The sequence below is a fragment of the Loxodonta africana genome, chromosome 7, assembly GCF_030014295.1.
Source record: "Loxodonta africana isolate mLoxAfr1 chromosome 7, mLoxAfr1.hap2, whole genome shotgun sequence".
NCBI lineage: Eukaryota > Metazoa > Chordata > Mammalia > Proboscidea > Elephantidae > Loxodonta > Loxodonta africana.
In genome coordinates this window covers 107,503,350-107,528,901 of record NC_087348.1, presented here as the reverse complement: position 1 = coordinate 107,528,901, position 25,552 = coordinate 107,503,350, and the positions used below count along the sequence as shown (strand labels likewise).

Below are 25,552 nucleotides of genomic sequence, written 5' to 3'. Positions count from 1 at the left end.
ATTTCAGGGAGCCTTGACTGGGTAGTTCTATACGGCACCAAGAGAGGGTGAAAATAAGGTGTTGAAGGATGAAGAATGGTGTCCAGGTGTAAGTCAAGTAGGCAAAATGAAGTAGATACTTGAAAATGCTGAGCAGACAAGCACACGCTAGGCATAAGGGAACTACAGAAATTGATGACACCAGGGCAGAGTAAACAATTTTGGTTCGAAGGGTGGGGGTTAAATCTGGTGAAACATCCTGAAACAATATGGCAGAGTCACATAGTTTTTAAATATCTTGTTTAAAATGGAGAGGGAGTTGTCAAAAGTCTAGAGCCAATTTAAGTAAGTATATTATAGACTCAATGATTATATTTTCTCTATAGAATCGAAGTGAAATTAGCCATCTAATCCTATATATGAAGAATTCCAGCAGCCCACTTATTATTTTCCAAGAATGTCCATTCCAGCTTTGGCGAGTTCTGAGTGCTAGACAGTTTTTCCTTTCACTGGACCAAATTGGGCTCTTTGTAATGTCCACCCACTGGTGCTTGTCTTTTATGCTATACATAGCTATATAATACAAATGTAGTATAAACTGGACTATTTTTAGAAACTCAAATGGGCCCAAAAATCAAGTAGAGGGGTTATCTGGACATCCTAATTTAAGGTCCTAATAGCCAAGGAAAATGGAAATGAGTTCTTTTACTGAATCTGCAGACAGGCTGGTATTCAGATAATTGTTCTCAAATTTTTTTCACAATGTTTTATAGCATTTTAAACATTTTCTAATAAAATAAAATTCTTAGAAAGCTGCTAATAGGCTTATTATTATCATCATCAACGTATTTCATAGATAGCTCTTGAGATGGACACTTAGACAGATTTGTTGCAAGGATGAGGTCCTTGTTCTTAGTGACCTTAAAAAGTATAGGCAGTGCTGTGGCAGGAAAGAGCTGGAAGCTCTCTTCTATTTGAGGTCCACAACACATTTTGGAAAGGAATGTAAAATAAAGGGGAATCGTATGCATTTTGAGAAAAATAAAAATCTATTTTCCAAGCTCAAAGGAATCAGCTAGTGTAGATTTGTTATTGTTTTATTAAAACCAAAGAAAGGGGGCAATTAAAAAGAGATATATTATTAAGTAATTGGGAGGCACAAATCAAAATTATTCTAGCATTTTTTACAAGAGCGGTTTAATTCAGATACTTGTAAGAGTTACTCTATCAAATGGCATCATCTTCTTGGAAATACGGGACTGGAGGAAACTGTCAGAAGGCTGAGCAAAAACTGCAAGGTAAGCATTAATATGTTCTACCTGAAAGGGGGTGGCGGTGGAGGTCCACCATGTATTAGATTACAGTTTCGAAAATGAACTTGAACATCACTTTGAGTTAAAGTGAGATCAGACTTTTATGGCCTTGCTCTATTGCCTGAGCCTTTTATAAATGGCTCTGTGACAACAAGCTGTGATAATCATCTTTTTCCATGAGGAGGGGCTGCTTTTCTTCAGGGAGCTGCTTTCTCCTGCAACGACACAGCAGGCTGGCGAGTCTCCCCAGCACAGCAGTGAGGACAGCCCCTACCACAGCCGCCCCAAGGAGCCATTGCCAGATCTGACTGGCTTGTTCCAAGTAGGACTTAATGTAGTCTTGAAAGGAGTCTGGTTCTGAAATAGAAAAACATTTCAATGTTTTTACTTTGTCATTGTTATTCAGCAGCATCATCAATCTTTATCATTATTATTATTGCATAGTAGTTTGGAGTCAGACAGCTGGGTTTCAATGCCAGCTTTGCTCTTTACTAGCTGTAAGATCTTGGGAAAATCACACCTTAATACCCATAACGTTCAGTTTCTTCTTCAGCAAAACAGGAAAACAATACCACCTTGTTGCAATGTGTTCAAGTTTACAGTTAATACCTGTAGTTATCACTGCTTGTATATAGTATGCACTGAATTAAATATGAATTATTATATTCACAGTTCTTTCTGCAGATCTTATAAAAATCTGATCATCTATAGGACCATTCAGTAATCCAGTCTTCAATTATTTAACAAGCATGAATGCACTGAAATACTGGTAAATGCTCTGAAATCTTAGGATGCTTCCAAGAACCCCCAGGACGTTAGAATGGTTTCTGTATTCGTAGAGGTCACAATTTAAAATCCCCATATAACAGATTTCAACCAATAATATTTTTAACTAATTCTGAGCAAGTAATAATTTTTAACATTCTGATTGTTTGTAAAGCTTCAAATTGCCTATGAAGATGCCATTGGGAAGATACAATAACCCTGACTACCACTGCCCATAAGAACCTTTCTATCTCTGAACTCACCTAGCTTCGATAATCTGAAACATGCACTACGGACATAATGTACCTTCTGGCCCTGGTGGTTCAGTGGTTATACACTCAGCTGCTAAGAGAAAGATCTGCAGTTCAAACCCACCACCCACTTTGTAGGAGAAAGATGTGGCAATCAACTTCCATAAAGATTACAGTCTTGGAAACTCCGTGGGCAGTTCTGTTCTGTCCTACAGCATTGCTATGAGTTGGAATCTACTCAACAGCAATGGGTTTTAGTTTGAGCAGTTAAATTAGAGAGAAGTTTAACATTTCAATGTATACAATCTAGAACCTATTTAGGAAATACAAGTTTTGAGTTAATTAAGACAATACTATAATTATAGAATCATTTAGGGAACTCTATAAGATTTGAGTAAATCAAAAAGTCTTCACTTAACCTTTGTTCAATATGAACAGATAGATTCTCTATAAAAGAGCAATTTATTTATAGCAGCTATATAAAAGAGCAATTTATTTACAGAAAATGGTCTACAAAAGAGCAATTTTTGATACAAATGGAAAGAAGAGTGCATCTTGGGCCTACCTTGCAGGAAATTATGGCTATATGACTAAGTCTTGAGTAGAAGTAATATGTGTAACTTTTGGGCTGTGTCAGGCTGTTTCCTCTCATCACTCGTATTTGTTTTTGAATTAGAAGTCCTAGCCAGTGCAACAAATTAATAAAGAAAAGCCATACAGATCAGAATGGAAAAAACAAAACGGTCCCTATTTGCAAATGATACGATCATTTATATAGAAAAATCACAAGTAACTTACAAAAAGAAACCCTCCTAGTACTAATAAAAGTCTGTAAGGTTACAGGGTAGAAGGCAAACTCAAAAATCAAATATATTTCTATATACTGGTGGCGAATATGTGGGCAGTAAAAATTAAAATACAATTACTATTGACAATTGCACAAAAATTTTTTTTTTGGTGTAAAAAAACAAAGCATGTATGGGACTTGCATGCTTAAAACTTACACAACTCTAATGCAAGAAATCAAAGAAGATTTAAATAAATGGAGAAACATTCTGTGTTCATGGATGTCAGTTAAGATGTCAGTTCTTCCCATATTGATATACAAGTTTAAGGCAATTCCTTTCAAAAGCCCAGAAGAATCAGTCTACCTGATTTAAGATTCCTGGTGGTGCAGTGGTTAAGAGATCTGCTGCTAACCAAAAGGGCGGAAGTTCGAATCTGTCAGCCACTACTTGGAAACTCCATGGGGCAGTTCTACTCTGTCCTATAGGGTCACTATGAATTGAAATCAACTCATTGCAATGGTTATGGTTACATAATAATCCAGATGGTGTGGAAGAATAGACACGTAAACCAATAGGACAGAATAGCAAACACAGAAATAGACCCACAAAAATATGCCGAAATGATTTTTGACAAAGGTGCAAAATCAATTCATTGTAGGTGAAATTGCCCTTTCAATAAATTGTACTCGAACAACTGGATTTCCATAGGCAAAATAGTAAAAATCAACCTAAACATCAGACATTATGCAAAAAGTTAACTTATATTGCACCACAAACTTTAATGTATAATGTAAAACTATAAAAATTTTAGAACAACAACAACAAAAAAAGGAAAGTCCTTAGGATCTAGGGACAGGCCAAAAGTTCTTGGACAACACCAAAACCATAACCCATAAAAGGAAAAAATGGATAAATTGGACTTCATCGAAATTAGAGGCTTTTGTTGTGTTAAAGACCCCATTAAGATGATGAAAAGGCAAACTATAAGTGGGAGAAAATATCTGCAAATCGTTATCTAGCAAATGACTAGCATCTAAAATAAGTAAAGAACTTTCAAAACTCAGTAGTAAAAAAATAAAATCCAATTAGAGAAATATACAAAAGACATGAACAGACAACTCACTGATGAGGATTACGGACAGTAAATAAGCACATGAAAAGATGTTCAACATCATTAGCCACGAGGGAAATGCACATTGAAAGCACAATGAGATATCACTGTACACAGATCAGAATAGGAACACCACCAATGCTGGTGAGAAAGCAGAGAAACTGGATTGCTTACATATTGCTGGTGGGACTATAAAATTATACAGTTGTTCTGCAACACAGTTTGGCAGTTTCTTTAAAAAACTTAAATGTGCAATTACCATAAAAAAAAAACCCATAAAGCCCAGCAATTGCACTCCTAGGCATTTATCAAGTAGAAAGGCGAATTTACGTTCACACAAAAACTTGTACAAATAGTCAGAGCAGCTTCATTCCTGATAGTCAAGAAATGGAAATTACTCACATGGCCTTCAATGGGTGAATGGTTAAAGAAACTGTTGTACATCTGTATCGTGAAATACTACTCAGAAATAAAAAAGAACTAACTATTGATACACACAACTTTAATGAATCTCCAAAGAATTATGCCAAGTGAAAAAAGGCACATACCATTCTTGGAATGACAAAATTTTAGGAATGGAGAACAGATTAGTGGTTGCTTGAGGTTGAGGAAGGAGGGGTGGTATTCAAGAGAGGTGGGTGTGGCTATAAAAGGGAAACATGTTCTGTATCTTGGCTGTTATCAATGTCAATATCCTGGTCACGATATCGTACTACAGTTTTGAAAATTGCTACTGTTGGGATAAGCTGGGTAAAGGGCATATGGGATCTCTGTATTGTTTCTTACAATTGCATGATGATCTAGAATTTTGAGAGCTACCATCTCAAATAAAAAAGTTTAATTTTAAAGAAAAAAAAAGAGTATGTCTTTTCCCTTCTTTTTTTTTTCCTTATGCTACTTACAATGTAGATACAGTATCCCTGTGCCATCACAGACCATGTGGTCCAGGGCAAACCCTAGGGATTGTGGAGCTACAAGTATTGAGCAGCTCTGGTCTCTGAAATTTTGGAGCTGATATTTGATTACATACCATACCCAGGCTGCTATTTGAGCAAGTTTTATCTCCTCAACTGCCATGAGCAATTTGAACAATAAACAAACTTCTAACTTAAGTCAAGGAAATTTGAACCTGTGTCTTAGTTAACATATGTCCCCATCCCTACCTCCCCACCCCACTGATGCAGGAACTGTAATATTCTTTCATGACCCTGTTCCTAGGGTATAATTGATTAGTACATGTGTGGGCTCTGACGGAGCGCTAGTGGCTCAGTGGTTAAACATTCAGCTGCTAATCAAAAGGTCTGCAGTTCGAATCCACCAGCTACTCCTTGAAAACCTTAATGGGGCAGTTCTACTTTGTCTTATAGGGTTGCTGTGAGTCGGAATCAACTCGATGGCAATAGTTTTTTTTTGGCTCCTGACATGTGATGGGCTAATCAGAATCATTATTTAAAATTTACTGTGCTGGATTTGAAAGTGAGCAGACTCAGTAGCTGAGTACAGAAATAGAATGAGACAAGAGCTAGAGAAAGGGAGTCTTTAGTGCCTTTAGTTCCCTGGCTCCTGCTGTTCCTAAGGCTCAGTCGTATCTTAGTCTTTCCACAGTTTGAATATTCATCCTTTCCATAGATTTTGTAAGCCAACAAATTTCCTTTTTATCTAATCTCATTCCTACGAAGTTTCTGTCGTTTGTACTTCAGAAGTCCTAATTATCTTGTAAAAGTTAACTATCTCCTTACTGCAGAGAAACATAAGAAGACTCTCAACGAGATGGACTGACACAGTGGCTGCAACAGCGGGCTCAAGCATAACAATGGTCATGAGAATGGCACAGGACTGGGCAGCGTTTAGTTCTGTTGTACATGGGGTCGCTATGAGTCAGAACCGACTCGATGACACCTAACAACAAGAACAACAACAGCAGAGAAATGTAGAATAAATACCATAAGGTGCTCTGGAATTACCATTATATGTAAATTTAATATGGAATAGAAATGAGGTCCAGAAACCAAGGAAATAAAGAATATTTTCTTAGTAAACTATCTTGAATAAGGAAGACCAAAGAAGAATTGATGCCTTTGAATTATGATATTGGTGAAGCGTATTGAATATACCATGGATTGCCAGAAGAGCGAACAAATCTGTCTTGGAAGGAGTACAGCCAGAATGCTCCTTAGAGATGAGGATGGCGAGGCTTTGTCTTGTGTAATTTGGACATGTTATCAGGAGAGACCAGTCCCTAAAGAAAGACATCATGCGTGTTAAGGTAGAGGGTCAATGAAAAAGAGGAAGACCCTCAACAAGGTGGATTGACACAGTGGGTGCAACAATGGGCTCAAGCATAGCAGTGACTGTGAAGATGGCGCAGGACCCAGCAGTATTGCGTTCTGTTGTACATAGAGTTGTTATGAATCTGAACTGACTGGATGGCATCTAGCAAACACAACAAACTATCCTGGGAAGAATGGGTAGCAACATGAAGTAAAATTTAAAAGAGTTGCACCATTCACCATTATTCAGAAGAATAAAAGCAAAATTGTTCGATTATTTTTAATCAGGAGAATCTGTTAAAAACTAATTTTATATCAATGCCTGATATTCAAAGAAGACAAAAGTGACGCCTCCTTGGCGTAAGCAGGGGCAGTAGGGCTTGTCCATTTTTCCTGCTATTGTTTCTTCCCCTGTCCCTGGCACTGTCTTTTTGCCAGTCGTCACTAAAACACCTCTAAAACTCTTAGACTCTATTAAGCATGATTTTGAACAATACTACAATACAATGTTTCTTTGAACCAGGAAGGGGCAATAATTCCAAAGGATTAACATTATAAAATATAATGAAAAAGACCTACAGCTTTGAATAACATTAATTTAAATCCAAAAAATGAAATCTAGCAAAGCTAAAATAAAAAGGAAATCAAAAGAGTGTGAAAAATTATTTCCATCATACATAAAACTTGTAGTAATTTTAAAATTATTTTGAAAATGAGACTACAAATGCTTCGCTGTTGGCTTCAATCTGTAATATATTTATAGTACCTAGCAGAGTGCAGGCCACATATAGGTTGCTTAATAAATATTATTTCCTTTACTGTTTGAGGCCCAGCTCAGGCTCAAGTGCTTTCACAATTTTTCAATACCACTTCTACATCTCTTTCTGTTCTCCAGTCTTTCATTATTTCTCTGCTTCAGTTCATTTAAAAAGAAAAGAGGAAGAAAAAAAAAAAAAAACAGTTGCTGTCACGTCAGTTCCAGCTCATTGTGACCACACGTGCAGAGCAGGTCCCAGCTCCTGGTGGCCACATGTGCAGAGCAGAACTGTGCTTCTGGCTGTGACTTTTTGGAAGCAGATCACCAGGCCTTTCTTCTGAGGCACTTCTAGGTGGGTTCAAACCACCAACCTTTCGGTTAGTAGCCACAAGCTTAACCAACTAAGCAACCCATTCCAAATGGTCTTGATTTTTGCTTTTGCCAAAGGACTGTTTTCTTTGAAATCTGTGTGTATTTCTCAATGCCTTCATATCAAAATTCAAGCGCTTTTTTCTCAACTGTCTGCTTTTGAACACCAAAATACAGCTTTTTATTCTTCCTTAATGTCATCATTTTTTTCCTGTTATCTGCACCTACATAAAGTGCCATTTCCCTTGTTGCTCACTGTCTAGGGAATATTCATATAATCTTCTGCTTGCCTTTGTCATTTCCAAAGTGCATCGCATGCCTTATTACCCACACGATAGACACGTGAGGTAGTTAAGGATCATTGCCCAAATTTAATGAATTAGATATTTGCAACTTTGAAGCTTTGCCAGTAATGATTAAACTGGGTAATATATGTATAGCCTTGGCAGAATGTCTAGTACATAGTAAGCAACTTGTTATTCCCGTAATTATTTCATTGATCTATCAACCAGCTTTCAACAAAAAAGTTTCTCTCTCAAACTGGCTTTGATCATTGGCTCAGCTCCCTCTTCTGGATTCTCAATTTCTTTCTTTGCTTCCTGTGACATTTGGCACATTTGCCCATGTATCATCATTTTTTTATCATCATTATTTGTTGCCAGTTGCTGTTGAGTTGATTCTAACTCATGGTGACTTCCTCTGTGTCAGAGTAGAACGATGCTGCAGTGGATTTTCAGTGGCTGTATTTTTGGAAGCAGATCATCAAGCCTTTCTTCTGAGACATCTCTGGGTAGATTTTGAACCTCCAGCCTTTCAGTTGGCATCTGACTGCTTCGTTTGCATCACCCAGGGATCCCATAATTATTTGTTGCATGTCTTATTTTTATGGCTCAATCACAAGTGCTTGAGAGTAGGCATTGTGCTGTATCATTTGTTTTATCTTTTGTTCTATTCATGCATTCACTCATCAAAAAAAAAAAAAATATATATATATATATATGTATATATTAGCTGAGACACACAACAGGCCAGCCGGTGGTCTAGGCATTGAAGATGAAAAGATAAACAAGACAAAGTCCCTTCCCTGAAAGAAATAATAACTGGAAAAGAATGTAGACTGGAAAACAGATTATTTCTATAATAATGTTGTCCTAACAAAAATATGTAAAAGATACAATGGAATCATGGGGAAAGGACCTCTTAAGTCTGCCAAGGGAGTCAGGGAAGGCATCCCAGAAGATTATTCCACTGAATAGAAGAACAAGTTAGAACTTGCGGGTGTGAAGTTGATGGCAAACCGTCTCAGGCAGAAGGAACTGCACGCACACAGGTGTCTTACATAGCCAGGGCAGCAGCTAGTGAACAAATCCATAAATGACAGAACACTCAGCAAATCCCATCTGCAGAACGAAACACTCTAGTAACTGTGCCCATGGTCTCCTCTCTCATTTTTTAATTCAAATTTCAGGTCTTTTTAATAGAAAGAAGGATGCTCTCAACAGAGAAAGTACCATACAGAAAGCAGGAAGGCACAGACCCTCTTTATCAGAGCTTTTTGGTCCCGCCTTTTAATCAGTTATGCATGCAACAAAATAACCTACTCGTTTTTTCAAAACATCAGCTGATTAAATTATAAGAGAAAATGTTTGACAAATGTCAGACAGCAGAAGCTTTTTTTTTTTTACAGAAAACCCACCCACTGCCGTGAAAACACTTTAGTTATAAACATGAACAACTAAATGATGAATAATGAACCACTTGAACTAAATTATATCAAGAAATTTTAAAGCATTTTTTTTTTTTTTTAGTAAGCCAAAAGTTTAGCAAGGAATACAAACAAATTTTAAACTCCTTGAAAGTAAAACAGAAGCAAAAATATAGAACAATTCAAAGAATAGAAAATAATATTTGTTGTGGCTTATTTGGAAGTCATATCTCTCTAAATTTAACTTTGCAAATTCACAGCTGGATAAAAATTACTGTAGACAGATTAAACATTTCAAATAAAGTTCATTTCTTTTAATTAGAAATAAGAACCTTCAGGCCTTCTCTGACCCTACTCTCATGTAATGGTTTTTGTCATCTTTTTAGTAAAACACACCATTTGGTTGCTAGGGAGGGAACAATTTGCAGAAAGAATATAAGGGCTAAAAGGAATCCTCTCTTCTGTGGAGTAGTAGAGAGAGAATTCGTCGGATTCTGTATTTGCCACTTACAAGCTTTGTGACTTTGAATTAGTCGCTTACCTTTCTGACTCTCAGTTTACTTAATATGTAAAATAGAATAAAAATTACTACCTCACACGGTTGTGTGACGATTAAGATAACAATTTATATGCTGATGTCTTTAACATTAGTATCTCCAGGCTGGAGCTCTTCTCTGAATTTCAGACTTCTATACCCGGCTGCCCACGGATGTCTTCATCCTGGTGCCTCCTATCACCCAGTCTCTCCATATACCATGTAGAACCGTGGTCATCCCTCCATGTCTATCCCTGCTCCTCTTGCCCCTCTCTCAGTGAACAGAACCACCATCCCCCAGTCACACAGGCAAAACAGGTTAGAGGTAATCCCTAACAGCATTCTTCCTCATCAATATACAAGTCATTTGCAAATTCTGTAAATTTTACCTTCAAAATACTATAAAATTTTCCATGCTTCCCGACATCACTGACTACCACCAACACCGCGATCCAAACCACATTCACCTCTCTCCTCAGCTCTTGCAATGGTGTTTTCACCGACCTTCCTGCATCTGCTTTGCAACCACTACAAAACTTTCTACACACTACGGCAACAACAGTCTTTTGAAAACTCAAACTTGGCCACTATCTATCTGTTTAAAACTCATCATTGGCTTCCACTGTTCTAACAATATGACCAAAATCCATAATCAAAGCTTTGTAGGGTCTAGCCTCAGCCTCCCATTCTTCTTGCCATATTGGCACCTGCTGTTTCTTCTGAAATATGCATTCTTAAAATGCTTGGCTGCTAACTGAAAGTTTGGAGGTTTGGGTCCACCCAGAGGCTCCTCGGAAGAAAGGCCTGGTAATCTACTTCCCAAAAATATGCTATTGAAAACCCTCTGGAGCACAGTTCTGCTCTGACACAAACAGGGTCGCCATGAGTCAGAGCCTTCTCAGTGGCAACTGGTTAACTGGTATCTTTCCTTTTCAACTAGTTAATTCTGCCTGTCATACTGATGTCCTCTGAAATGTTACCTCGTTGACCCTTAGAGGTAGGCATGTCTATAGAAAAATGAGTAATTATGTAAGTAATTGTTTAAGGTTTCTTTGTTCCATTAGGATGTAAGCTCCATAATCACAGAGATTATGCTGATTATCACGTGTCCATAGTTTCTAACACAATGCCTTATTCAAAATAGTCATTCAACAAATGTATGTAGAAAGAAAAAATAAAATCACCTAGAAAAATACCTAGCATGGTAGGAGACTTGAAAAATGTTTTTAAATTCATACCTAAAAATGAACTAGTTCTTGAGAGGAATAGAATTTTTCTATCAGGCTTCATCTATATTAAAGTTTACTGCCTTTCTTAATGCACCTTACTTGCACTCAAATTGACTCAGTGGTTTTACTCCATACCAGGTAACGTTTGAAACTTGGAATAGAGAGGCCTGTGAAATACTAATTTGGATTTAAAAGGTTTGGGATAACATTGTAGAAACACAAGATTTTGTACTCTTTTAAATTTGTCACACTAGATTCAGCAATTTATCTGAAAGAAATTGAACTGTACCTGAATCCCGTAGGTAGCTATAGTCATAGCCGAGCTCTCTGGATGAAATAAAGAAATCACCATTTCTGTAGAGAGGTATAAAAGGAACCATGTAGGATTCCCGGTTATGTCCAATGGGTGCATTAGCTTCTGGATAAACTTCTTGAAGAGGATGGTATCTTCGGAGCCACTGTTCAAAAATACTACAGAAGAAAGGGTTATGCAGATCCAGAAATAAATTGTTTATAAAAGAAATATTAGAAATTCTTAATGTTAAATAATAAAAAAAAAAAAAAAATTTTAATAACAAAAAAAAAATAACAAGGCATATCTTAAAGTCCTTAAGACATGGAAAGATGGTAAATATACTCTTCACACTTTGAAAATATTGTGTAAAGCACTAATTCATGCTGTCAGACCCTGAAGAAACTCACTCAATTGAAGGAAATATTACAGGACAACTTTGAAAAAGGAATTTCTTGAGAGATGAGTGAAACTTACCTGATAAGTTTAGATTCTTCAGAATTCAGCAGAACAAGAGTAATTACTGGTTGAGTGATAGTTAAATATGTTTCTTGTCCCAAAAAATTCAACCCAGAGAAAGAAAACACAAAAACTGAATTGGAGTTAATTCTGGTATTTGATCATTTCTTTTGCAGGGGAAAATTCATTTATTTTAACCCTCGTGCTATATTTGGTGAAGTGTATGTGTATTGAGTTTTGGAAGGCAGAGCTCACCTCTTATGATAAAACGAAACAAAACAAAAATCCCTTGCCATCGAGTCGATTCTAATTCATAATGACCCCATGTGTACAGAGTAGAATTGCTCTATAGGGTCTTATTAGCTGTAATCGTTACAGATCACTGAACCTGTCTCCCATGGCTCTGTGGGAAGGGCTTGAAACTGCCACCCTTTAGGGTACTGGTTGAGTGCAAACTATTTGTGCCCCCACATAGACCCTACACCTGTCATGGCAGAAGACAAAAATAAAAATACTGGGTTTCTCAACTTTCCCTGAAGGGAGATTATGATGATATGATAAATATTCAGCCAAGCAGAAATACCCATATAAGAATTTGAAACAGGGGAAAGTGTCACAAAGAAGCCAGAACAATGGAAAACCACTCCAGTAATGGGCAATGGAAGAAGAAGCTTCCTGGTCACCTGACTGGAAGAGATCCATATTTGTGCCTATTCCCAAGAAAGATGATCCAACTGAATGCAGAAATTATAGAACAATATATATTATTATTATTAATATCACATGCAAGCAAAATTTTGCTGAAGATCATTCAAAAGCGGCTGCAGCAGTATATCGACAGGGAACTGCCAGAAATTCAGGCCAGATTCAGAACAGGAAGGGGAACCAGGGATATCACTGCTGATGTCAGATGGATCCTGGCTTAAAGCACAGAGTACCAGGATGTTTGCCTGTGTTTTATTGTCTATGCAAAGGCATTGGACTGTGTGGATCATAACGAATTATGGATAACATTGCAGAGAATGGGAATTCCGGAACACTTAATTGTGCTCATGAGGAACTTTTACATAGATCAAGAGGCAGTTGTTCAGACAGAACAAGGGGATACTGATTGGTTTAAAGTCAGGCAAGGTGTGTGTCAGAGTTGTATCCTTTCACCATACCTATTCAATCTGTATGCTGAGCAAATAATCTGAGAAGCTGGACTATATGAAGAAGAACGGGGCATCAGGACTGGATGAAGACTCATTAAGAACGTGCATTATGCAAATGATACAACCTTGCTTGCTGAAAGTGAAGAGGACTTTAAGCACTTACTAATGAAGATCAAGGACCACAGCCTCCAGTATGGATTACACCTCAACACAAAGAAGACAAAAGTCCTCGCAACTGGACCAGTAAGCAACATCATGATAAATGGAGAAAAGATTGAAGTTGTCAAAGATTTCATTTTACTTGGATCCACAATCAACAGCCATGGAAGCAGCAGTCAAGAAATCAAAGGACACATTGCATTGGGCAAATCTGCTGCAAAGGACCTCCTTAAAGTGTTGAAAAGGAAAGATATCACCTTGAAGACTAAGGTGCTCTTGACCCAAGCCTTGGTATTTTCAATCACATCATATGCATGTGAAAGCCAGACAATGTATAAGGAAGACTGAACTAGAATTGACGCCTTTGAAGAATATCGAATATACTATGGACTGCCAAAAGAACAAACAAATCTGTCTTGGAAGAGGTACCAACCAGAGTGCTGCTTAGAAGCAAGGATGGAGAGACTGCATCTTACATACTTTGGACGTGTTGTCAGGAGGGATCTGTCCCTGGAGAAGGACATCATGCTTGGTAAAGTACAGGGTCAGGGGAAAAGAGGAAGACATTCAATGAGGTGGATTGACACAGCAGCCGCAACAATGGGCTGAAGCATAACTATTTTGAGGATGGCGTAGGACCAGGAAGTGTTTCATTCTGTTGTGCATAGGGTTGCAATGAGTCGGAACTGACTCAACGGCATGTAACAACAACAATGGGCAATAGCAGTTGCTGTAAAAAGATACGGTTTTCAGGGGCAACAGAGGTAACCACTGACCAGGGGCATCCTATGTTCTATGGTATGGTTTTGGTGGAAGTCTTGGCTGCTTCCCCACTCCTTGTTCCTGCCTGTTTCTGAACCAATTTCTCTGTGATTCTGTGAGCCATCAAATATCCTCTCAGCAAATTCTTTACGTGTTTAAATCAACTAGAGTTAGTTTCTGTTGCATGAAATTAAAGGCCTTACTGGTGCAGAAGATAAAAAATTAAAGGATCGAAAATATCCAGAATGTACTAAGAATGCAGTAGAAACTCAAGTTGCAGGAGAACATATAGCTGGTTGTTAACAAAGAGAATGGCTTTCACTGATAGGCCATATAAGGTAGAGGAAAGAACACTAAATAGAAAGTTAAAGAACTCAGTTTGAGGCCTAGCTCTGCTGTTTAATAGAATGACTATAAGAAAGTTACTGAACTACTTGGAACTCAGCCTCCTCACCTTAAAATGGGTGTAATAATATCTGACCTACTTGTTTCAGAACGCGTAATCCAACGTGATAATTTTTATGGAAGTACTGAATAAGAAAGCTATTGTTGATTACTTGCTGTCAAGTTGTTTCTGAATCATGGTGACCTATGTGTGTCATAGTAGAACTGTGCTCCATAGAGCTTTCAGTGGTCTATTTTTTGGAAGTAGGTGCTGGATCTTTCTTCTGAGGCGTTTCTGGATGGACTCAAACCTCCATCTTTTCGGTTAGTAGCCAAGCATGTTAACTGTTTCTACTACCCAGGGACTCAAACTGTTGTTATTTACTAGTAAAACTTAAGCCAAGAGGTAAAAGGTTAGTGTATAGTTAAAAGAGTGTTATCTAAAAAGAAAAGTGATAATGGTTCAAAAATTTTTTTAGAAGAAACATTTTCAACATTTTGAAAGAAGAGAGCAAGGAAGCCTGATGACAGCAGTGAAGATTATTTTCTCCATGAATGAAAACTATTTTATTTTCTTAGAGAATCTCTGTATTAAACACTGGTTGTGGTCAAAGTTGGCTTTATTTTTGTGAATTAGCTGGTCTCTGGTCCATGAATACTAAATACTCATTATAGGATTTCCGTTATTAAACATGTTTATTGAGTACCTCATATAGGTCAAGTATTGGAGAAGCATAACCAAAACCAAAAACCAAACCCAGTGCCGTCAAGTCAATACCGACTCATAGCGACCTTATAGGACAGAGAAGAACTGCCCCATAGAGTTTCCAAGGAGCGCCTGGTGGATTTGAACTGCTGACCCTTTGGTTAGCAGCCGTAGCACTTAACCACTACGCCACCAGGGTTTCCCTGGAAAAACATAGACCTGTGTAAAAACCTCAGTTTCATTGATTGTGACAAGGACAATTGGTAAAACATTTCTTGATCTATTTGATTTTCCTTTTCTTCATCTGCAAAATGGGAATAATACATCTTAAGGGCATTGAGAGGATTAATTAAAATAATGTAAGTTACATAGTGAAGTGCTTGATAAATGGTAAGCAGAAGCGATTATCTTCACTCCAGCCTTTCTCTCTCTTCTTCCTCTCCTCATTATTATTGTTCTACTTTAAGAACTTCACAACTGGTGGAAGATATAAGGTATGCTATAATAGAGATGCCAAAGCTATGCATATTTGAGTTGGGTTTTTAAGGATGTTTATTATTCTGTTAAAAATGGGAGAGGAGAGTATTCAAGAAAATTGGATGTTTGGTTTTTCTCTGCTTCCGTTTCCTGGACTGAAGAAATTAGGAATTGGCTTAATAAACAAACCCCACATGTCACTGAAGTTCTATAAATTTATAAATTGATCTTTTGTTTTAATGTCTACAATTCTCTTCACGAGAGTGCTACTTGTTCATTACATACAATGCAAAAAACACAAACAAGCAAAAGGGAGAAAAGAAAAAAGAATCCCACGCAATCGTTCCATATTTTTGTTATATCTAATTTTTAAAATATGCATATATAACATTTACATATACATTTTAAGAATTGTATGGCAAATAATGTTTTATAAGACATTTTATTTGTACTAAACAATGTGTTTTTAACTGGCAAATCTATTTTTTAAGGAGAAGGAGGCTCTATGATAATTAGTCCCTCCCCAGTCCTGTTAAACTTTGACTGATTTAGCAACAGCCCAATACACAAAGAGCCACTAGATAAGGGCTTGAGGCAAAAATTGTACCTTCTGTCAAATGAGAAAAATTACCGCTATTGTTCAATTTGTAAATAATCTTGTTTCTGCCAAGAAATAAACATTCTTTACCTAGGTTGGACAAGGACATCAATTCTTAGCACCAAAAGATTTAATGTATGAAACCATTAATGTGCTCACCCACCTTATCAACCTTTTAAAATGAAGGTATTAATCTTGATTAAATTCTTCATCAGTGGTTCTCATCTCCAGTTAATTTCATCAAACTATGTCTAGAATGGCTCCCATCAGAATACTAATGTTTAACTTAGATAATCACACTGACATTTTGAAAAAAATTATCATCTTGTCAAAAATTCATTTAAACTGTACCTAGACATTTTTCTGGAAGCCTGAGCAACAATGAAATACACAATAGAGGAATTAGAAAAAGGTAAGGATGATCACAGACAGAAACACGAAGAGATATGTTTTATAGGTAAAATTAACATAGGTCTCCTGGTTTCAGCTCTGATGTATAAAGACCCTGGTCACTTCTATCCTTACAACCACCACAAAAAAAAAAAAAAAAGAAAGGAAAATAAGCCATTTTTTTTTTTTTTTTGGACTCACCAGAGAATTGAAGTCTCAGGGCAAATTACAGCCCAAAATTTGGAGAGACAGGTGTATCCAGATAGACACAGATGAAATCTGCTTAACAGGGGCAGAAGCAGCTGGATCCACAAACTGGTAGGAACACTTGAGTGGTAACTTTTACAAATGAGTGAAGACTGAATACAGACTTGTGATGATTGTTGCAAACTCTTGTGGGCTGCAGTCTTGTGTGTGTGTGTGGAGGGGGGGTGGTTCCTACACATGCATAGGTTTTACCTCCAAGAACCCCACCGAATTCTCACACTAAAGATTGCAAAACATGCCTAGAACCTTATTCAAAACAGAGCCCTACAATCCAGGGGAAAAGAATTTTCCAGAGCCTGTTCCCACCTGGAAGCAGGGGATTCCTCCCACTCCAGCTTCTTTCAGCCTTTCCGTTTCACCAAAGATGGGTGTGGGGTGGGGTGGGGGCATAGGCCACACAGGTCAGGGATTCAAAGAAATAGACTGCGAATGGTGCAGTCAGAGAAGAAGTTGTAGAGGGGGGCACTACGTTACAGGAGAAACACTTGTGAAAGTCATAGACCCAAGACACAGGTCAAATAAGAATGAGATTAAATCAGAATTTTATAGAACACTCTTTCCTCTACACTTCAGCAACAGAACTCCAGTAAAATATCTATAATTACGGCTCAAAATGCTGCAAGATACAGACTCTGAGGAGGTATTCACAGAACGCAAAGTCAAGAGCAGAGACAAAAATAAAGCCACTAGGGAAATCCGAAGCCTCCCTGGTAAATCAGTGGTTAAATGATTGGCTGCTAACCAAAAGGCTGGCAGTTTAAATCCACCATCCACTCCTTGGGAGCCCTATGGGGCAGTTCTACTCTGTCCAAAGTGTCACTATGAGTCAGAATCAACTTGACTGTAGTGAATTTTGGTTTCAGTACCTATAGCCACCACAAGCATTGAACACAGCTCAAGCCCTTGCCAGATTAACATAAATTCTTACGATAAAGACTTATTGCATCCATTCCTACTACCTGATAAAACATGTCTGGTTTCAATAAGTAATGCTAAGGCAAAAATTGTACCTTTGATCAAATGAGGAAAAAAAGAAAGCAAACACAGTCTGAAGAGACAAAGCAATCATTAGAACCCAACTTAGATATGGCGCAGTTGCTGGAAATATCAAACAGGAAATTTAAAATAACTATGAGTAATACGTTAAGGGCTCTGATAGAAAACACAGACAACATGCAAAAACAGGTGGATAATGTAAGCAAAGAGATGTAAATGCTAAGAAAAAAAATCAAGGGAAATTGTAGACATCAAAAACTCTAGACATGGGTGTTGCCATGAGTCAGAACTGTCTCCATGGCAAAAGGGTTGGTTTTGGTTTGATGTGGTTATCCATGCAGTAAAACTGAAGGGTGTGGTGTCACAGAAGACTCTGAATTTTCTGCCTTATACTGATTGACAAGACATTTTTATCCCTGGAAATATAGATCACTGGAGAAGAAGTGGTGCCTGAGGGAGGAAAGTAAATACTATGATTCTGGATCTGCAGAGCTTGGGATGCTTTTGAGACATCACAGTGGAGATGGTCAGGTAGGCAGCTAGATATTTGGATCTGGGTTTCAGAGCAGGATTTACTCTGGAAATATAAACTGAGAAGATACTAGCCTATAGACAGTACTTGAAGTTATAGGAGTGAGTGAGGCAATGAAAATATAAGAGAATCTGGGATTATTATTCTCAGATATCATATTTCTCAAAGGTCACGACAGTTAAAGTAATAATCACATTGTCTTTGAAAAAAACTGTTCAAGATCGCTCCAGCCAGTCAGTTAGAATATGAGTCACTCAAAATTTATTCAACTGCAGCTGTGTAATAGCAAAGCCAGTGTTTTTCAATATTCTTTAAGCTTTTGGATTTTTTTTTTCTTCACGTAGCTCTTGTTTTGAAATATTTGCTTATTGAAACAAGCCTTAATTATTAGATGATAATAAATGTATCAATTTTAAAGTTATTCAGAGAAATGCCTCTGAGCCTCAGCATACTTATCTGTAGGATGGGGATGGCGTTATCTACTTTAAGGTAGTCATGAGAAGGAAAATGAACTAAGGGAGTGAAAAGTTGAATAATAACCCTCAAGGATAAAATAATATTTATAAATATTCACTTAGTGCCAGAAAAGTAATAGCTTATGTCTTCTTCCCTTACTAACTCCCTGTTTTATGGAAGAAAAAACTGTCTAACCCAAAAGTTAACAGCACATTCAGGATGGGACGGAGTGGTCTTCCACGTTGTTACTATTTATATTAAATGCCTTTTCTGTGTGTGTGTTTACACGAAATGATGAGAATGTTTCTGCAATTATAGGTATACATGTGCTTCTACGAAGGTCTGCTTTTCAGATTCTATCCCTTTAAGGCCATAGACATTTGGAAGGGGCTCTACATGAGCCCCATCTTGAAATGTGAGCTGTTACTCCCCAACCCCCCTGACCTGTTGCTGTTGAGTTGATTCTGACTCAGTGACCCTATATGACACAGTAGAATAGTCCCATAGGGTTTCCAAGGAGTGGCCGGTGGATTCGAAGCCTGAACTTTTAGTTAGCAGCTGAACGCTTAACCATTGTGCCACCAGGACTCCACAGACACCTACATGAATTATCCTAAGCGTCCCTTTGCTGAAAGGGCTCACAGAACACAAACAGCTTACACTCAGGGACTAGCAAAGGTCCATACAGCAAGAGCAGGAAAATGATGTACATTAGTAGCAAATACAGCAAAGGAAGTAAAAGCGAGCCATACTCACCTGATTCTCCCCCCCTTAGAAAAAGAGGAAAGAGTGAACGAAGTTGATAAGGGACTAAGTTCAGGTGAGAATGTAATTCTTCTGGCTGATATATCTGGGCTTTTGTCCTCTGACATTACCCAGTTATCTCTGCCTGGATTTCTGCTCTCCTCCTTCCTACTCTCTCTGACCAGGTCTTGAAAGCTTCTGTTACTCATTGACTAAGCTTTGTCACCGGAGGTGGGCTTCGTCGACAGGGCTGAAAAGGTCCAGAAAACAACTTGAAAGCATCAATTAAACACTTCATTTACTTCAGAAATTGGCTCATAATTACCTGTTTCCTTTCAGTGTGGCGAGAACAGATCCAAACTGATGTAAAGGCATTGTTGTTTTCAGAGTAGGCACAAGCACCTTAAGGAATATCAGTGCTACCAACTAGCTAAGGAAACACTTTTTTTTTTTTTACATCTTAGTTTCCTCAGTGCTTGGCACACAGTAGGTGTTCAATATTCTTGGGCTGATGTATGCTGCTTCTTGAGTTTGTAATCTAATGTAGGAGACTGAATTAACAAAAAAGCAATTTCTGCAACACAACTCTTAATATATCTTGCTTATTTATGCCCCAGCAAACCAAGGACGTTAATGTTTTATTGATCCCAATTTTACAGAGGAGAAAATTGAGTCAGAGAGTTTAAGGATTTGCCCATAGTCACTCAACTAGAATGCTACAGGATTTCTGGGATTCCACCTCAGACTTCTGTGACTTTTGAAACTAGACCCAGAGCCCAGGTCTATGCCCTTTGCAAGTTTATGGCTTTTGCAGTAACATGCAAGAAATTAGTTAGTAATTAAGAATTAAAACAGAAAGGTGAAAAAAGTTTTAGCATATTTCTCAAGTATTAGCAAGCCTTTCAGAACTATACACAGAAGTGGACATTGAACATTTGCTTCTACTTCATTTAATCTGAGAAATATCAGGTACTCCTTGGAAACTCTACGGGGCAGTTCTACTCTGTCCTATAGGGTCGCTATGAGTCAATGGCAGTGGGTTTGGTTTAATCTGAGAAATAGAAGCTCTGATGGTGCAGTGATTAAGTGCTCAGCTGCTAACTGAAAAGTCAGTGGTTGGAACTCACCAGCTGCTCCACGGGAGAAAGATGTAGCAGTCTGCTGCTGTAAAGATTACAGCCTTGGAAACCCTATGGGGCAGCTCTATTCTGTGCTATTACTTTGCTATGAGATGGAATAGACTCATCAGCAATGGTTTGGTTTTGTTTCAATCTGTTGTAGAGAAAAACTTGAAGGTTGTTTCAAGTTAAAACAGAGAGGTTTCTTAAGGGTTTAAAACAATTGCAACTGGGGAACAACATAGCCCATTGTAAATGAAACCAGGTAGTCCTGGGACAGTTTCATTATAAAAGTATTTTTATGGGGTAAAAAGAGGAACCAAAGTATAGTGAGGGCAATTGTAGGAAAATCAATGAATGCTATAATAATCACACTCTGATTGGTTACTGATTACTAATAGTATAGTCAGTGATTACAGATAGTTTCACAGGGTGCTTATATTATGGTTACGAGATGCTTACATGTCTTTTCTTTGTTTATCTTGCAAAAATATCTTGTTGGCAACAGCACCCAGGCAGTACTTTTCCTGAGTATGTGTATTTTGAAGGGTGCAGATGGTCGCTGGAAACCCTGGTGGCATAGTGCGTAAGTGCTATGGCTACTAATCAAAAGATTGGCAGTTCAAATCCACCAGCCACTCCTTGAAAACTCTATGGGGCAGTTCTACTCTGCCCCATAGGGTCACTATGAGTTAGAATCAATTCGACGGCAATGGGCAACGGGTAGATGGTCATTTGGTTAAGACCACTAGGGGCATATGATTTCACATCCTGGTTTTGACCACCAAAGAAAAACGCGTTTTTCCAAAACACATAGCTTTTAGTCTAGAAATCTAGATTCAAGTTAGACAGCATGGTCAACATATTATGCCTCTATCTCACTGACTACACTGAAAGTTATCTTTTCCTGAGACAAATGTGAGGAATGGACAGCATTTGATTATAAAATCTCTCAAAAGTGTGTAGAAGTAATCAATGCACAGTTATGAAATACTAACAATGATAGTCTAAAGACAGGAAAATTTCCTCTGTGAAATTGAAACTTTCTTTCATTTCCCTTTGCTGATCATGAGGACCAATAGTTCAGCACTGGCTTGGTAGATAGCAGAGAAGTGGGTCAAAGAGAAGTGTATCAAAGAGAATGGCATTGACCTATGTATAACTAGCTTAGAATACCCTTCTGAGGTAGGCTCCTGTGCCTGAGTGTTAGCATGACAGCTCACATTCACAGTGGGAGGGAAGAAGAGCTGAGGAAGGAGGTGTGATATATCCTGCTGTAAACACAGAAGGGCCCTGCAGAACGAACAGAACAAAGGGTCTAAATGTAACTTCAACTTGTTAGAAGCAAAAACTTATACAGGCAGTCCTCACTTTGGCCCTGGGATATGGGGAGAAAAACAAAGCCAGAAACACAAAACCTGCTCCTTAAGAAAACTTATTTCAAATTCCTAGTATTGATTTTTCAGGGGTAAGGAGGTCAACTCTGTAAGCTTCAATTAACTCATCTGTAAAATGGGGCTAATAACAGAACAAACTCTATAGAGCTATGAGATACAAAATGTGATTAGGCAATCAGCACAACTAGCACAGTGCCTAACATGCAGTAAATTCCCAGCAATAGTTAATTGTTGTTCTTGCGAGGACCAGAAACCATCAGGTTTGCAGCTTAGCAGGAGGAGCCAATTTTAATTCTCTTAGACCGGAAGTTTCAATTTCTACACCTTGTGAATTTTGGTGGACCACAAGCAGGATGGAGGTGACTTAGTATTCAAATATGTCAGTGAATTTTATTTCTCATTTTTCAGAAAATACATAAGTTGTAAAGACTAGCCTCACAGATTCTAGAGCTAGCTGCTTGGGTTCAAATTCTGATTGTGATGTTTACTAGCTGTGTGAAATTGAGCAAGTTACTTAACCTCTTTGTGCTTCAGTTTCCTCATCATTAAAATGGGGATTATGATAATACCTACCTCACTAGATTGTTGTAAGTATTACATGAATTAACATATGTAAAATCACTTATTATGGTACCTAATATAAACAATTGCCTCTATGGTATTAGAATTATTTTGGAGTTTTTCTTCCATAGGGCTTCCTTAAACTTTTATTTTCTACTATATCTTTTGCTCCATCAAGGCTCAGATCAAATGCTACCGCTATGAAAATCTTAATCAGAATTAATGTTTCCTTCCTTTTAGTATTACATTGGTCATAGTGTATTGCAATTATGTGATTATATATCATCCTTTAAAGCTATATGAGAAGTTCACTGAGAGCAATGGTGTTGTTTTACTAATCATTGTACACCCAAGGTCCATCACACTGGCTGCCCACTAACCTGGGGGTTGGACTTCAAATGGCTTGCAACCCCCATAAATTGTATGTAAAAATGTATGGTAATTGTGTAGTTTTCCTGGGAGGAATCCAAGTTTTTATCAAGTTCTCAAAGAGAATGTAAACTAAAAAACTAAGAATAATTTAGTGATTAGCTGTGGGAACTGGAAGATGGAAGGATCCAAGAGATGCTGATGCTTTTGACTCTTATCATCCCTCTGGATGGTGCCATTCACTGCTCCACACCAGTTAGCACTGTGCCTGACGTGTAATGAATTACATTATGCCAGGTGCTGAAAATACAAAGTCAAATGAGGTACTGTCCCTTTCCTCAAGGGAGTCACGGTCTGGTCAATCACTCACCACAGGTTAGTATAAGTATCATGGGAGAAGCAGGACCATTTACAATATAGGAGAACAGAAAAGAGGAGATATGATCTGAATGGATGGGGGATGGCTGATGTCATATAAGGTACTTGAAACTAAGTTTAGAAAAATGGATAGCAGAAATCTGGGCAAATAAGAGAAGGGAAAAGGGCAGTCTCGGAAGAACAAAGGGCAAGTATAAATGAACAGAGGTATGCTTTTGGGGCCCTGCAAGTACTTCACTAGGGTGTTTGTGGGTGCAGGTGGCTTAACTCAGATAATATATGGAAGTACCTTATATGGAAGGTAAAGAGCCTGAATATTATTCTGAAAACTATGCAGATATATTGAAGGATTCTAAGCAAGGGAGTAATAAAATCATATCTGAATTAATGCATAATTGAATGAACCACCAACTGAATTTGGGATCCAAAGGGAGTAAGCAGGTAATATAGACATGGCCTACTTGTGCTAACACTGCTGAGAAAAACGTGTAGTTTTCTCTGGGTTTGAAATAACAGCATCCCAGTAGCTCTTCTTCTTCATGCTCTTGGTTAATGATGGAATACATTTGGAGAGTATTTGGAAATTTCACTAAAAAACAACACTTTTAAAAGAAATGGACACTTTAAAAGCATAGATTGTCAGGGATGAGTTGCTGCAAATGAAAAGTCTGATTGTTATACAATTAAGAAATTCAACTGAGGCCAAGCTCAATTGACTATAATTTCTAGAACACATGCTACAACTTCTCGCTTAGTTAGGAAAAGGGCGAAAAGTTGTTGGGGGAATGGGTATGGAAACTAAAATCACTTAAGCTAATGAAGAAACTTGGACTAACTTCATTAAGAACCAAAATATCAGCGAAAATTAACAAGAAAGAATCAAAGAACTAAAAGTCTATAAAAGAAGGGCAGTTTCAAAGTTGTTTTTTTTTTTTTTCCCTATAAACATTTAAGAGTATCACTAAGTGGCAGATACCCTGCTCTGCAGTTTTGAGGAGGGGATAAAGGCAAGTCTTAGTGATCCCCATGTGATTACAATGTGCAACCGGGCTTGAGAGTCACTTCATTAGCCAGAAATTGCACTCCCAGATCCAAGTACCAACAGCATTCTTTAACGAGATGGAAAAAGTAATCATCAACTTTATATGGAAAGAAAAGAGGCCCTGGATAAGCAAAGCATTACTGAAGAAAAAGAACAAAGTAGGATGCCTCATACTACCGGATCTCAGGACCTACTACACAGCCATGGAAGTCAAAACAGCCTGGTACTGGTACAAGACAGACACAGACCAACAGAACAGAATCAAGAACCCAGATGTAAATCTGTCCACCTATGGTCAGCTGATCTTTGACAAAGATTCAAAATCCACCAAATGGGGAAAAGACAGTCTTTTTAACAGTGCTGGCAAAACTGTATGTCCATCTCTAAAAAAATGAAGCAAGACCCATACCTCACACCATACACAAAAAATAGCTCAAAATGGATCAAAGGCCTAAATATTAAACGTAAAATGATAAAGATCATGGAAGAAAAAATGCAGACAACACTAGGGGCCCTAATACACGACATAAATACAAATACTATACAAACCATTACTAACAATACACAAACACCAGAAGACAAACTTAAATAGCGGGGAGCTCCTAAAAATTAAACACTTACATTCATCAAAAGACTTCACCAAAAGAATAAAAAGAGTAAAAAATTTATTGGCTATGACACATCCAACAAGGCTCTAATCTCTAAAATGTACAAATTACTTCAACACCTCAACAACAAAAAGACAAATAATCCAATTAAAAAATGAGCAAAGGATATGAACAGACTCTTCACCAAAGAAGACATTCAGACAGGCTAGACACATGAGGAGGAGCCCTGGTGGCATAATTGTTAAGCCCTATGATGGCTAACCAGAAAGTTGGCAGTATAAATCCACTAGCCATTCCTTGGAAACCCTATGGGGCAGTTCTACTCTGTCCTACAGGTTCTTTATGAGTCAGACACATGAGGAAATACTCGTGATCCTTAGCCATTACAGAAATGCAAATCAAAACTACAATGACATACCATCTCATCCTGACAATACTGGTGCTACAAATAAATAAATAATGAAAATAACAAGTGTTGGAGAGGTTGTGGGGAGATTGGAACTCTTATGCACTGCTGGTGGGAATGTGAAATGCTACAACCACTACAGAAAATGATATGGCATCTCCTCAGAAAGCTAGAAATAGGAATACCATATGATCAAGCAATTCCACTCCTAGGAACATACCCTAC

The 25,552-nt window shown here is 37.8% G+C and overlaps 1 protein-coding gene across 1 annotated transcript in view; it reads right to left on the bottom strand.

Annotated features, from left to right (window-relative positions):
- Window positions 1-1,103: 1,103 nt before the first annotated feature.
- Window positions 1,104-25,552, bottom strand: part of TYR (tyrosinase) — a 102,939-nt gene continuing 78,490 nt past the window's right edge. The window contains exons 4-5 of the mRNA XM_003418555.4: window positions 11,362-11,543; window positions 1,104-1,649 (exon numbers count right to left, since the gene is read on the bottom strand). Of these exons, the coding sequence (XP_003418603.1) occupies window positions 1,423-1,649; window positions 11,362-11,543 (409 nt within the window). The 3' untranslated portion in view covers window positions 1,104-1,422. The remainder of the gene's footprint in view (window positions 1,650-11,361; window positions 11,544-25,552) is intronic.